This window comes from Vicugna pacos, chromosome 8, assembly GCF_048564905.1.
Source record: "Vicugna pacos chromosome 8, VicPac4, whole genome shotgun sequence".
Lineage (NCBI taxonomy): Eukaryota > Metazoa > Chordata > Mammalia > Artiodactyla > Camelidae > Vicugna > Vicugna pacos.
This window is the reverse complement of record NC_132994.1, coordinates 1,782,745-1,798,494: the sequence shown is the minus strand read 5'-3', so window position 1 is coordinate 1,798,494 and position 15,750 is coordinate 1,782,745. Positions and strand designations below refer to the sequence as shown.

General features: G+C 42.8%; 1 protein-coding gene across 2 annotated transcripts in view; it reads left to right on the top strand.

Moving 5' to 3' along the window:
- RIMS1 (regulating synaptic membrane exocytosis 1) overlaps window positions 1–15,750 on the top strand; it is a 447,505-nt gene that overhangs the window by 240,562 nt on the left and 191,193 nt on the right. For both annotated transcript variants that reach the window (XM_072965473.1, XM_072965472.1), the window contains one exon: window positions 1,975–2,846. In XM_072965473.1, the coding sequence (XP_072821574.1) occupies window positions 1,975–2,846 (872 nt within the window). The remainder of the gene's footprint in view (window positions 1–1,974; window positions 2,847–15,750) is intronic.

Sequence of the window (15,750 nt, the reverse complement as noted above, 5' to 3'; positions counted from 1 at the left end):
AAGACTGATCAGGGCAAATACCCTTTCTGATTCTGTAAATTACTTACTGATTATGTAAATACTTCAGAAAACAATGAGATCCCTGGGGGTGTAGAAGGAAAAGAAAGAGCAGGTGGCAGGAAGCATTGGGCAGGTTCAGAGAAAGAAGCAAGACCAAAGGAATGGCTGTCTGTTTCAAATTCTTGAAGAATTCTTGATCAGATTTTGTACACTCGTCAGGAGCTAATGGAAATGGAACAATTAAAGGTAGAAATGAGGGGGGAGGGTGTGTAGCTACCTCAGTGGTAAAGCATGTGCTTCGCATGCACAAGATCCTGAGTTCAATCCCCAGTCCCTCCATTAAAAAATAAATAAATGAACCTAATTAACTCCCCACAAATTAATTAATTATTTTCAAAAACAAAGACCAAAAGGTAGAGGTGAGAAAAGGCCTATTCAGTGAAGCAAAGAATCAGAGACTGGGGAAAACCTATTTACATAATGCTCTATCCTTCCCTAAAGCATTTTCTCAGTGTCTCCTTTAGTCCTCACGTGAACTCTGCAAGGTAAGTGTTATTTATCAGCATTTCAAAAAAAAGTAATTTGTCTCAATACAAACTTCCAACAAGCACAGCTGTTCCTTCAGGAGCTACTAAAGGTTTGCAGTCCGTCAGCACATGCTTATGAAATCGGTATTGGATGACGACTAACTGTATTCATACTAGTCCCCTTACCTTGTAAAACTGCGAAGCTACCCTGGCAATGCCGCCCTCCCACAAATTCCCTTCCACTTCCAAGGGACCGAAATGCCTCCAGCAGAACTGGCCAGGCTTTTATTTTGCTTTTCTCTGCCATTTGAAGCCCTTTTCCCTTCTTTCCATCATCACTGAGCCCTCCTCAAACCAACCCCACGATGTATCTTAGCAACTACTACTTTGTAACCCGCAGTAGAAATTGCCCTACTTTTCCCAATTTTTATATTATTCTCGATTCACTGGAAAGCCCTCTTTAGGGATCCTAGGATTCCAAAAAGAGCCACAGGTGGCCTCCATTTTAATGGCAGAGTAGACCACGTAGTGTCAGAAAGCTCCACTCAGCCATCCCCTTTTTGTAACTTTTGGTACAGCTGCTGGGCCGTTCCCAAATCAGATGTACTGCAGTGTACAGAAAAAGAGCAATTAAACAACACATCCACAAGAGTCAAAGACTGCCGACTCCTCCTCCTTCACTTTTATCTTTGCCAGCGCCTTCCACAGGATGGAGAGAAAAGTTGAATGCAAACCTGTTTTCTTCTTTCGGACTGTGTTCTGAAATGAGGGAATGGACCAGGGAGGGAGGAAAAATGAGTCATCCTGCCAAAAATTTCACTATTTCTGTTATTTTTGCCTGGGGAAGGTAAACACGAAGGCTAAGATTCAGTCAATGTTTTTCCCTAACCGACTCCCTAAAAAGTGTTTGGCTGCACATGACCTCTTTAAAAGCGCTTTTGTTCTATTGAAGGAATGCTGTTCGCGTTTTCTGTGATGGACATACTTGTGTTCACGTTTCTTTAAAAGTTGCAGTTATAGTAAGGTATTTTTAATACATATTGTCCAAATAAAAGTCTAGTCTATATTGAGTTTTTAACTTGTGTATACATTATGTTTTGCTCCTTTATTATTTTTATCTAAAGCATTTTTTAAGTCTTTGATTCAGAGGTCAGCAGAAAACTTGTTCACTTACTAAATCCCTTTATAGTTTTTTAAAAATTGATATAGTTAATTCATAGAGAGTTTAAAACGTGAAACCAGTTGCGGAGCCCCTGAAAAGATGATCATGCAAAAGACCCTTATTTGGAAAGCTACTCACGTAGGTTGAATGTGGTTGTTTATTTCTCGCTTTTTAATTAGACCTCGAAAGATCACTAATTATTCCAATGGATTTAAATCTGGAATGGGGGGAAACAGTGCTTCTTGAGTCTGCCCTCCTGCCTGACGCCCCCTTTGTACATCCCAGGAAGAAGACGCCGGGGCTTTCGGAGCAGAATGGCAAAGGGGCCCCCAAAAGCGAGCGGAAACGTGCGCCCAAGCCCTCGGCGCAGCCAGGGGAGGGGGCCGCGGAAGAGCGGGAGCGGAAAGAAAGGCGGGAAAGCCGAAGGCTCGAGAAAGGCCGGTCCCAGGACTACCCCGACGTGTCGGAGAAGCGAGAGGCCGGCCCGGCGGCGGAAGACGAGAAGCAAAGGAAGGAGGAGGAGTACCAGACCCGGTACCGCAGCGACCCGAACCTGGCGCGGTACCCGGTGAAGCCGCCGCCCGAGGAGCAGCAGATGCGCATCCACGCGCGGGTGTCCCGGGCGCGGCACGAGCGGCGGCACAGCGACGTGGCCCTGCCGCGCACGGAGGCGGCCGCCGCGGGGCCCGAGGGCCAGGCCGGCCCGCGCGCGCCAGCCGCCGCCGCCGCCGCCGGGGCCTCGCCGCCCGGCTCGCCGCGGGCCTACTCGGCCGAGAGGACCGCGGAGGCGCGGGCGCCCGGCGCCAGGCCGCTCGCCAACCACGGCCCGCCGGCGCCCGGGCCCGGGGCCCCCGCCGACGCCGCGGAGCCCAGGGCCCCGGAGCCGCTCCGGAAGCAGAGCCGCCTGGACCCCGGCGCGGCCGTCCTGGTGCGCAAGGCCAAGCGCGAGAAGGTGGAGACCCTGCTGCGGAACGACTCGCTGAGCTCCGACCAGTCCGAGTCCGTGCGGCCGTCGCCGCCCAAGCCGCACCGCGCGAAGAGGGGCGGCAAGAAGCGCCAGATGTCGGTGAGCAGCTCGGAGGAGGAGGGTGTGTCCACGCCGGAGTACACGAGCTGCGAGGACGTGGAGCTGGAGAGCGAGAGCGTCAGCGAGAAAGGTGAGGGGCGCCGGCGGGCTCGGGGGCGCGCGTGTGCCGGGGTCCGGGGGGCGCGGGCAGGGCTCGGGGGCGCGCCTGTGCCAGCATCCGAGAGACGCGGTCGGGGCTCGGGGGCGCGCGTGTGTCGGGACCCGAGACGCGCCTGTGCGGGGCTCCCGGGCGCTCATGACGGGCTCCGGGGGAGCACGTGCGCCAGGAGCCCAGGTGTCCAAGTTCAAGGGTTTAGAAGCGCAGGCTTGTAACCTACAACGTGAGGATCGCGACTGTAGTTAACGCTGCCCTACGTTGTACTAGAAACTCGCTGACAGTAAATCCCAGCCGTTCTCATCACAAGGAAATGATTATCATAACCATCGTTATTTGCAACTGGTTGAGGGCAGGGGTGTTGACTAAACCTACTGTGGTAGTCATTTAGCGTTATCTGTATGTCAGGTCATTAGGTGGCGTAAACTGCCACAGAGCTGTATGTCAATTATATCTCAGTAGACGTTGGGGGACGGAATGGGACCTGAACTGCTACACTCAGCCTCGCAGAGAATAGAAAGTTTTAGCTGGTTTTGTTTTGTTCTGTTTTTGGGTGTGGGATTTAAAAACGTAGCCGCAGTCTCCTAATTTGGGTTACAGGCGTTCTTAATGATTTTGATTCCTGTCACTCTAGGAAATTCAGTATGCAGCCTTGTGTTTTTTAAGTTATGCTTTGGGGTGGATTTATCTGCCTGGTAAAGGGAAATGTGCCCTTTTTTACACTCCAGTGGTGTAATACTCCTGTCACAGAGGTAGCATTTTTCAAGTTTTAAGTGAATCTTTCTTACAACTTGTTAAGAAGTTATGTCACAAAGTTTATGTCGTTCAGATGTTATGTATCGTGTTTTGGTAGTAACTTTGGGGTACAGACTTCATTTTACCTATTAGATCCCTAAAGACTTTGGAGCATTTTGTGATGGGCTGACTTGCTTTCTGTCCAAACCTGCACTATACAATACCATAGCTCTATGTAGACATTTAAATTAATTAAAATGAAATAAACTTAAACATTCAGCGCCCCAGTCCCACTAGCCACAGTTCCCGTGCTCAAGAGTGATCACTGCACAAAGTGCCTTTGGTTAACACTGGTCTAGAAAATACTTCGATTTCATATTAAAATCGTGTGTTTGCTTTGAAGCTTCTCCACATTTTGCTGCTAAGATTTAAACTGGCCATGGCCCTAGATTCAGTGGTGGTGGTGGTGATCATCTTTGTGGTAGTGTTGGCGTCCTTGTGTGTTTCTTAATGAATTTGAGTGTTGAAGTGACTATTTTTACAGTTTAGGGGCTTGTTTTATAATTGCTAAATTATGTAATTAATATTGTTTTATTTTTTAAAAAATTGCTTCACTTCCTCATCTTCTCTACTGCCAACTGCTTGCATGAGGATCCCTCCTTTTCCTCCCTCCTTCTCTCTCCATCTTTCTCTATCTCTGTCTCTAATATTTTTATGCCCCAACAATCATATACGACACTTGGGAACAATTAAGCAAGCTCATTGTCATGATTAATACTGCAGCTCAAAACTGGAGTTTTTGTTAATGAATCCAAACTCGTTCTGCTCACCTCATGAGAGGCTGATAAATCAGGAGACAAGGTGTTGGAGCAAGGAATAATGACTTTATTCTGAAAGCCAGCAGACCAAGAGGATGGCAGACTAATGTCTTGAAGAACCATCCTACTCAAGTCAGAATTCAGGCTCCTTTTATACTGAAAAGGGGAGGGAGTGTGGTTGCTTGTTGCAGACCTTTTGGTTTAGGAATTCTTTGTTCTTGGAATCCTTTGATCTTGCAGCTGTCCACCTGGGTCAGGTCATGGTGTCACTGTAAACCTCCAACAAAACAAACATTTTCCATTCTGCAACTTGTTGTCTTTATGTAAGTATAAAAGTGTTAATATCCCTAAAGGTCAGAGCCTTGATAATAGGCTCTCCTGTCTATTTCAGGCTAAAGGCAACATTGTTTTACAAAAGGTGCAGAGCCAGCAAGACTAAGTCTAGAAAACAGGGCACAGGGTTAAAGCCAAAGAAACAGATCTAATATGGAGTCAGATTTGTTCTTTTCTATCACAATTTGAGTACTGGAAACACCCATCTTTGGAATGTGTGTGTGTCAGGGGATTAGCTCACCATCTCATCACTTACTTATCAGTGGCATATTGTCTGTAGGTTTTTAAAAAGTCGGATGCTGAGTAGACTCTTGCTGCCTCTCATGCCTTAGTATTGTTTTATGAACATGTAGGTATTTTTCCCTGAAGTCATCAGGTAAGTGTTAAGTAGGAATATAAATGGGTATGTTTAATTGGTGCACAGATAACTCTTGATGGGGATGAATATAGATATCATTATATATGTATATTTTCCCACTTCTTAAAGAAAGAGTCTCCACCAGCTCCTATTGAATGTGTCATAAATCGCAATGGGCACAGAATTAGACAGACTTGAAACTCAAAACTATTTATGGTAAGAATAGATTATGACAGAAAATGTGACTAGTGGTAGGGCCGGGGAGAGGGGTGGAGCGGGTGTGACATGAGGACCTTACTGCTGATGCAGGAAAAATGGGGCACAAGAGGGTGGCCATGTCCTAGGTCTCAGACGAGTGCCCGAGCCCTGCCCCTCCAAGTCAGGGTTCTTGGCTTCACACAGGAAACAATTTAAGAGTGAGCCTTAGTTGAGTAAAAGTAGATTTATTCAGAGAGATACATGCTCAGTAGACAGAGCGCAAGCCATCTAAGAAGGCCAGAGAGGCCACGAGGTGCAGGGTTGTTGGTTTTTATGGCCTTGAGTAACTTCGTATGTTAACAAGTGGGAGGATTATTCCACCTGCTCTGGGGAAAGAGCTGGGATTCCCGGGAGTCGGGCCGTCACCCACTTTTTGACCTTTTATGGTCAGCCTTGAAACTGCCCTGGCGCCTGTGGGAGGGCCATTTAGCAGCTATTGTATGTCAGTGACCCTATATTGAAGCTCAGGGTCTACTGGGAGTTGAATCTTCTGCCATCTTGGTGCGAATTGCTGTGTCATTCATTTCATGGTTGTGCCCTGCCCTCTTCCCTCCTGTCTTCCTGCCTCTGTACCCCTCTGTACACCTCTCTTTCCTCTGAGGCATCATTCTGCGGCCTTGGTTGGCCACTTGGGATTTACAGACTTCTGAAGTTGGGGTTAAACATCTTCCTCTGGGAATATAGGGGACATTATCTAATACAGACAGCCCTGTTTTCTCTTAATTTATAATTGATCTCATTCTTAATATCTATGAAGGTGGCATAGACATTTTCCTATTTCAACCTCAACTAGAAATCCTACCATCTGTAGTATTTATTAATGACTTGATGGCCGAACCCCAGTGCTGACTCAGGGCTTCCTTGGGAATCAGCCGTGATACTCTACAGCACCCTGTGACCACCCTCACCCCCAAACAAGCTGTTAGTCTCAGCTTTCCTATTATCACAATGGAGATAAGAGTGTCTGCTTCATCAGATTATTGAGTCGATGAATGAGATCATGCATATACAATAGTATGCTGAATTAGCATCTTCCTGTCTTGATTTTGCCTGTGGTGCCTGTACCATGGATATTTAATATTGCATTGAATATGAGAGAATCACCCCTATGCATAATACACAATGAAGAGGTAAAAGAACTCATTTGCCATCTTATAGGCTCCAGTAGGGTGAGAGAAGAATGCTTGGAGTAGAGATCTCTTCCCAGGAGAAGACAGATGCCATGTTGCGACTTTCAGAGTCAGGAAGGGTTTCCCATGGAATTAAATTTAGAGAGCAGCGAGAGACCAAGAAAGTTGCATTTTAACTCTGTCCCTTGTGCAGTTGTCAGTTACATAAGTAAAGGAAATACTTAACACTTGCCTGGCTCTGTTTGTCTGTTTGGACTGCTGTAACCCAAAACACTACAGAATAGGTAGCTTGCAAACAACAGACGTTTAATTTGTCACAGCTGTGGAGGCTGGGGAGTCCAAGGTCAAGGTGCCAGCATGATCTTGTCCTCGTGAAGGCCTCCTTCCTGATTCACAGCTGTGTCCTCATGTGGGAGAAGGGGCTGGGGGCTCTCTGGGGTGTCTTTGATCAGAGCACAGATCCCACTCATGAGGGCTTCACCCTCATGACCTCAGCACCTCCCGAAGGTCCCACCTCCCACTGCGGTCATTTTAGGAGGGTAAGATTTCAGTATATGAATCTGGGGGGGACACAGACATTCAGCCCAAAGCACTGGCACCAGGTGCCTACTTAATATATATGTACTCTTCTTGCTACTCATAATTTTATCCTTGGTTTATTTTTATGCTGAATTGGCTTGTATAGTTATTAGCAAATGTGAATGTAGCACTTTCATTAGATACATTGGTGATTTATTGAGTGAAGTAAGTCAGAGAAAGACAGATATCATATGATATGCGATATTTGGAATCTAAAAAAAGATACAAATTCTAATATTACAATGAATGTGAGAGAATCACCCAATGGAAAAAGATATACAAAGTACAAACCAAAAACAGACTCCTGGACACAGAAAACAAACAATAGTTACTCAAGGGGAGAGGGTGGGGAGGGATAAATTAGGGGATTGAGATGAACAGACATACATTACTATGTATAAAGGAGATAAACAACAAGGGCCTACTGTATAATACAGGAACTATATTTAATTTCTCATAATAACATGTAATGGAAAGGAATCTGAAAGGAAAAAAGTCTATGTATGTACATGTATAGCTGAATCACTTTGCTGTACACCTGAAACTGACATTGTAAATCAAGTACACTTCAACAAAAAATTAAATAAATTGATCAGTAAATAAATATGCTCCATGCCCTTATGGAGTTTACCTTCTGTTGAGAGAAATAAACACAATAAAGAATAATTACAAATGATTAGATAAAGAAGTTGGGATGTATATATACAACAGAATACTACTCAGCCATAAAAAAGAATAAAATAGTGCCATTTGCAGCAACACGGATGGACCTAAAGATCATCATGCTAAGTGAAGTAAGTCAGATGGGGAAAGAAGAATGTCATGATATCACTTATATGTGGAATCTGGGAAAAGGACACAAATGAACTTATTTACAAAACAGAGACAGACTCGAATACATAGAAAACAAACTTATGGTTACCAGGGGGGAACATGAGGGAGTGGAGGGATAAACTGGGAGTTTGGGATTTGCAGATACTAACTGCCGTATATAAAATAGTTAAACAGCAGGGTCCTACTGTATAGCACAGGGAACTGTATGCAATACCTTTAATAGCCTATAATGAAAAAGAATATGGGAAGGAATACGTGTATATATGTATAACTGAATCACTGTGCTGTGCATCAGAAATTAACACAACATTGTAAATTGACTATACTTCAATTAAAAAAGAAAAAAAGAGTAATTACACAATGAAATATAATTTAATAAATCATCAAAGGAAAATTTCTTTCAGATATGTTGATACAATTTTGCTATGTGTCCCACCATTCAACAGAAAAAAGGCAGGTCAGATGGCATCTGAAAGACAACACAGCAGTTATAGCCACTGTGATCTTTTGTGTGCAGTGTAACTCCACCCCCAGACCCACACACCCACTCAGGGATTAACAGTGAGCTCTAACTAGTGGGCTTCTCTAAAAACTGTCAGCTACCACATGTTTCAAAGGGAATGCTGTCCCTGTTGCTTTTTGCCAACTGGGAAAAATTGGGCATCTCTGGTTTCTTACATTGTAAATATGAACCATATAAATCTGTCTACACAGAATAAAAACAGTGAGCTAAATCTTACTTGTGAGATAGCAGGTGCATTTAAATATAATGTACCATATGATCCACTGGGGCAAAGTCTAGTGAATATTTGTGCCCCTAAGGAATTGAGTAACGACACCTGAAAATAAAGAAAGAGACCAAGAAGATGCTGATCTGGAAGAGAAAGGGAATGTCTCTGGTTCTGAGAAGAAACGGGAGCATTGCTGCCTCCATCAGGGGAGTCAGTCACTTAACACAAGGAACTTGCAGTGGGTGTCCTCAGACAGAGCAAGTTGGAAGAAGAGTCTGAAGTTGGATAACAGGAGTTCCTTCCCTTTTGATCCTCTCCCTCTTGCTGACTTTGAGTAAACTAGGAAAAGACAACACAAATTAATTTTGCCTCTGATCTTTTTTAAAACATCACGCACTCTGTGAATAGCTTCTGAGGTCACACCTTAGAAATGAGACCTACAAGCGTAGCAACAGCGAGTGGTTGAAAAGTGAGGCTAAGGACCCTTAATCACAGTTTAATTTCCTCCCAAAGACAGAGACAGTTTCAGGGAACCAGGGTGTAGGTTGCAGGTGATGTGGACTATTAAGTTTGATTACCTGGCAACAGAAACACTGGAGAATCAGGAACAAGAGTTGGGAACCCTTGCAACAATCAGGTACTAAATTGTTTACCTGGAACTAATTCATGCACTGATTTATGTTACTCTTTAGCCATTAAAGCAAAGTACTGGGAGCATCCCCTTTGGGCTCCCGACGGACAATAGCTACTGCTCATGTACGGCTTCTAATTCTGACTGAAAGTTTTTTTTGTTTGTTTGCTTGTTTTTTTCTGTTTCTTGAGAGCCAAAAATGCACTTTATGTCCTTTTGGTAGTCCTGGTGCTTTTTCTGGTAACTTTAAGAGGGTTCTAGAGATGAATTAAAGAATGTGTCCGCCATTCATTGAGTCATTTTTAATTGATATGTGACATTGCATAAATATTGTGTGATTTGCATGATATTAAACCAGGTCTCTGTAAGAATCTGCTACATTGCAGGCATAGTGTGCTGGGTTCTAGAGATCCAGTGGTTAAATGAATATACACATACACATAGATACAGACAGATATAGAGACAGCCATGGTTCCTGCCCTTGTGACATTTTTCTTGGCTATCCGGAGGACTCTTGTTGGGGACCAAACAGACAGGACACTCCAAGATGAGATCAGGTTCTGTGTGATAGGAGTTTGGCTATAGACGCCAACAAAAATGTAACTTTTAAACAGTTACAGCTTACAAGGGCTTCCTCTTTAAATGGCTGTACAAATGTAAGCATTTATTTTTCTTACCCCCTGAGACTCCGTAAGTGAGGAAGAAAGGAAGTAAACTATGAATAGATGAGTTTTTTAAGGAGATGGACAGAGGCAAGGAGCCTACTTTTGGACATAGGAGCTTGCCAAGTAGGTGAGACGGTATGGAGGGCAAGGAGGAGGCCAGCTGCCTTGAAGCCCCTTTGCAGAGACTTCAGGCTTAGACCTCAGGTTCTGTGGGGCTGGACATGAAAGCAGAACTTCATATCAGCAAACCTGTGAAGCCCTATGCAACACTGCGACCCGCTCATCTTCACCCTCCTTCCCATCCCCTCCTCCTCTTTACCCCCTTACGTACAGCAAGAGCAGCCCAACATTTAATTCCCAGGTGAAAAATCAAGAAGTTCATGGATCTGCCTGAGCAAACATCAGAGATGCCGGGGTAGGTGCTCCCGGTTCTGGGACCCCCACCCTCCCCAGGTTAATGCTGAGCTGCACACCTTATTCTCTGTAAACTCAAGGCTGCTGGCTCACAGTTCCGTGCGTTCAGAAATGTTAGAGACAGTGTTAGTGTCCACAGGAGCAGCCCAGCTAAATAGCCCTCCTTGGACAGACATCTACTGCAAAAACCTACTCAGTCTTAAATGTGAATGAATAACAACAGCTGTGCAATATGAAGATAAACAGGTAGACACATGGACCTTGGAAGTGAGAGATGGTTACAGAGCAGAGATGGGCTTAAAAACAACCCTCCTGCACTGTTGGTGGGGATGCAGTTTGGTGCAGCCACTATGGAGGACAGTATGGAGATTTCTTAGGAAACTAAACATAGAGTTACCATATGATCCAGCAATCCCGCTCCTGGGCATATATCCAGCGGGAGCTCTAATTTGGAAAGACACATGTACCCGTGTTTACAGCAGCACTATTTAAAACAGCCAAGACATGAAAACAACCTAAATGTCTATCAACAGATGACTGGATAAAGAAAAGGTGGTGTATTTATATAATAGAATACTATTCAGCCATAAAAAAGAATGAAATAATGCCATTTGCAGCAACATGGATGGACCTGGAGATTATCATTCTAAGTGAAGTAAGCCAGAAAGAGAGAGAAAAATACTATGTGATATCACTTATATGTGTAGTCTAAAAAAAGAAAAGCCAAATAAACTTATTTACAAAACAGAAACAGACTCACAGACATAGAAAACAAACTTATGATTACCACAGGGGAAAGGGACTGGGAAGGGATAAACTGAGAGTGCAAGATTTGCAGACACACACTACTATATATAAAATAGATAAGCAACAAGGTCCTACTGTACAGGGAACCATATTCAATATCTTGTAGTCACTTGTAATGAAAAAGAATATGAAAAGGAATATATGTATTTGTATGTATGACTGAAACATGATGCTATACACCAGAAATTGACACAACATTGTAAATTGACTATACTTCAGTAAGAAATAGTAAAAAAAAAAAAAAAAAGTGGGACAACTGAGAAACTGGAAATAGTAGAGGTAACCCAGGAATCCAGTGCAAAGAAAGCCCTGAATGACACTGTGTGCAGAAAGCAGTTTGTCCAAATTAAAACTGGAGATTGTTTCCAGGAGGCTCCAAAAAGAATGTCTTTATTGGGAAGAATGTCATGGATTCCAGAAAATGTCCAGTGACTAATGAGTTACAGGACGCTGTTAGCCCAGTAAAGAAAGGCTGTCTCTTTTTCAACAACAAAGAGTAACAATAAAAAATGGAGGAGGGAAAAAAACTGTTAGGGAGAATCATGCTCCAAATACAAAGGAAACAAGAATGTGACATTATTTTACTAATTGATACACCATGCTTGACTCTGAACCTAGGTAACCTTTCCTCTGAGTGAACAGGAGGCCTGACAGTCCATCTGCAGAAAAGGGGATTTAACCTCTGCCTATTACTGATTTTTACTTGATCCTGGAGGACTTACTTGTAGTAATGCGGTAAATGCCATTTACTGGTTTCTAATTTTCATAATAAACCCCTTTTACATTGAACAAATATATGTATATGTGTATATGTGTATATTTTTTACAATTGTGTAAAAAATACACATATATGTTACACAATTGAAGATAAATATTCTGTCCATGTTAAAATAAAGGTAAAACTGACAGATATGGGAGATGACAGGAGAGCAGAGGGTTAGAGATAAGCATGTGCGCATTCTCATCTACAACGTTCAACGTACAATGGAAAAGAATCCGAAAAAACTGTACAGTTATGTGTATATGTACATATAATAACTGAATCGCTTTGCTGTACACCTGAAACTAACATTGTAAATCAACTACACTTCAATTAAAACAAACAAACAAACAAAAGAGGGAAAAAATGTTCAAGAGTTTAAAGATCCTGGTCAAATTTCAGGACAAGAAAGAGAGGATTAAGAATATTCAAATATCAAAATTTATAAGGAGAAATAAAACTACTGACTTTTGAAAGCAAAAAGGATATAAATATGAAAGTGGGCTAAAGTCTCTTCTTTAGTTGGTTTTTAGTGCAGATAATACAATAAAATTAGAAAGCTATGGCTAGTCTCCCGTATAAAGCAGTCAACATTTGGAGGCAAATCATTTAAAAATGAGAGTGCTTTCCAGTAGAACTAAGAAAATAAACGTTTAAAAATAAGGTTGGAGATCGTCATACTAAGTGAAGTAAGACAGAGAGAGAGAAATACCACGTTATCACTTGTATGTGGAATCTAAAAAAATGACACAAGTCAACTTATTTACAAAACAGAAACAGACTCACAGACAGAAAACAAACTCATGGTTACCAGAGGGCAGAGGGGTGGGATTTGCAGATACTAATACTATATATAAAATAGATAAACAACAAGATTCTACTGTACAGCACAGGGAACTATATATTCAGTGTCTTGTCATAACCTCTAATGAGAAAGAATATGAAAAGGAATATATGTGTATATATGTGTGACTGAAACATGCTGTACACCAGAAATTGAAACAACATAAACTATACTTCAATTAAAACAATACATAAAATAAAATAAGGTGGGGAAGTGGCATGGATAGTGTGGGCAGAAGGGCCGTGAGGGGAAATGAATTATTGTAGCTACGTTGCCAGCCCTTTCTCATTTTAATTTTCATCATGTGCATGCATCCGTTTGATACCCATTAAAACAGGAAAAGGATGATTGCTATTTAACGTCTCCTTTGTTCAGTTGCAAGGAGCCAGTTTTGGTGTCTTCTGAGACCTTTCATAGTTGTCATTTTATCCACCAGAACCTCAAGGCGGCCTTGAATCTAGGTGCAGCCATCACAGCACTGGCTGTTCTCTTACCTTTTATGTATTGATCTTTCACTGAGTTCCTACTGTCTGCCTGGTGCTTACCAGGCTGTGGGAATGTATTGATTGGAACATGGTCCCTGCCCAGATTACCACTCTCAGAAGAGCCCACCTCTCACCTTGAGTTCTTCCGTTGTCCTGGGTCACATGGAGGCTGATGAACTCTAAGAGATGTCTGTCTCCACTTACCAACCTCCAGCCACACCCTTCTCTGGTCCTCACTCTGAAGCCACTGAAATAGCCAGGCTTTAGAGTGTTAAATGCCTTTGTGAATGAAAACTATTGCCAGCCATATAGGTAAACAAAGGATGCTGCGGCCATCTAGTCATCAGCTGCTGCTGCCACCCACCCCTACCCTACCCCCACCTCCCTGTCACTGCGCTGAGGGAGCTCAGGATGGAGATAAACAGGCAGCCTGGCCTCTGTAGCCACCCCCAGAGGTGCCCCCTGAGGGAACTCAAAATGAGAAACAACAGGATACTAGCTAGGTGCATGTCAAAGGAATGATTTCAATAAGCCAAGACCTTTGCACCTTCCCATACATAAAAGAGTGCTAAATTCCTTAACTTGAGATGTCTAGTTTTCTTTAATTAACATTAATCTTTTGATGTTCTGACTGCCTGATCTTCCTTGCAAAAACTCATATCCTGGCTTCTACTTTGTCACTTTGGAACAGCCTGTTAGAACTATCTGAGATGCTGTGTCCCGGGCTCAGGTCCTAAGAAAATCTGCCCAATAATACCTAACTCTCAACCTTTAGGTTATGCATGTTATTTCAGTCGACACCTTCAAGGGAGCCAGAGAACTAATTTCTTCTTACAATGAATGTGAAATGGATATTAGCTCTTTTAATCATCTGTGCAGGTTAAATCTTAGGAAGAGATTAAGAAGACATAAATAATTGTGTGTGTGTGTGTGTGTGTGTGTTTGTGGCAGGGAGAGGGGAGGAGGGTCTGAGCTAACAAAATCTCTAATTTCTAAGAATGCGAGGTACTAAAACTTTGGGAGTCATCAATGGTGAGAAGCTGGATTTTTCAGAGTTGCAATTTCTGCCTAATGAATATATAAATGACTGAAAAAAAACCTCCTAGATTCTAAAACAGGAGTTGTGACTAAAAAGAAGTTCCATAAAAAGAAAAGAAATTAAGTCTGTAAATCTAGCATGATGATATCCAATAATATTTCTCCCAAATTAATCCATAGCTAGAAATATTAGCCACTGAGTTACATCGGAAAGGATTTTTATTCTGGAATGAAGAGAAACTACATTAAAATCTGGGCTACGTTAAAATGACTCATACAGATTTTACCTGTATGCTTACCTTTTGAAAAGCAGACTGTTTTAAAAGATGTGTAATTAAAGGACATTCTAAGGGGAAACATTTGTGCTACAAAGTGCGTTTAGAGAAAGATGTGATATTGATGATTTCAGGGCCACCTATTTGATCTCAGTAAGTCATGCTTCAGTATCCTTTTAAAATGCAGAATCACACTGCAGTGTTTTTGACCCATTTTCTTCAGTCAATGAGAAGGTTGTCCTTACTTTTGGTTCAACTTCACAGAGTAGCAAAATCTTAGATCTGGGAGAGACTTCAGAAGGAAACTAAAAAAATCTGCCCTTTCACACACTGTTGAACAGAGAAGGAGACCTGGTTGTTGAGATCAGCTTAATAATCCCCTGGCTTCTCGTGTCTTCCTGACTGCAGATCGCAATTCTGTGCCTACTCTGGTTATCAGACCCACGTCCCTGGATCCTTGTGACTGAGTCTAATTCTGTTGCCCGAGTCCCTTTAGAACTCAAACTTTGCTTTGTCTTTACCAGTTCCCATCCAGGAATTAGAAGCTGGTTCCTTTGATACTGACTCCCTGTTGCCCACTGCCACATTGGAAATCAAGATGTTACCTTCTGCATCATCCTTCTTCACATGTTCCAGGGCATCTGACTCTTACCACTCTTCTGCGTGTTTCATAGTTATTGCCTGGAGCCATCCTCTTTGAGTGTCTTGTTCTACGGTCTGAGCTGAACTTCTGCATTTTTTAAAAAGCACTGTTCCATCTGAAGGGGCAGATCTAATTTTAATTTCAGTAAATTCTTCTGAGGCTGATGTGTACAAGATAATATCTGTACCCGTTTTCTGGGCTGCCATGACAGGGTACCATAGACTGGGTGCTCTAAACAACAGAAAGGTGTTTCCTTACAGTTCTAGAGGCTGGAACCCCACCCTCCAAGTTGGTTCCTCCTGAGGGCCATGAAAGGGTCTGTTCCAGGCCTCTCTCCCTAGCTTGGGTGTCACTGTCTTCTCTCTGAGTCTTTATATTGTCTTACCTTTAGGTGTGTCCACATTTCCTCTTCTTATAGAAATATCAGTCATGTTGGATTTGGGACCATCCTAATGAAATCATTTAAAATTAATTCTCTCTCTGAAGGTCCTATCTCCAAATATGGTTGCACTCTGAGCCACTTCAGGTGAGGTCTTTGACAT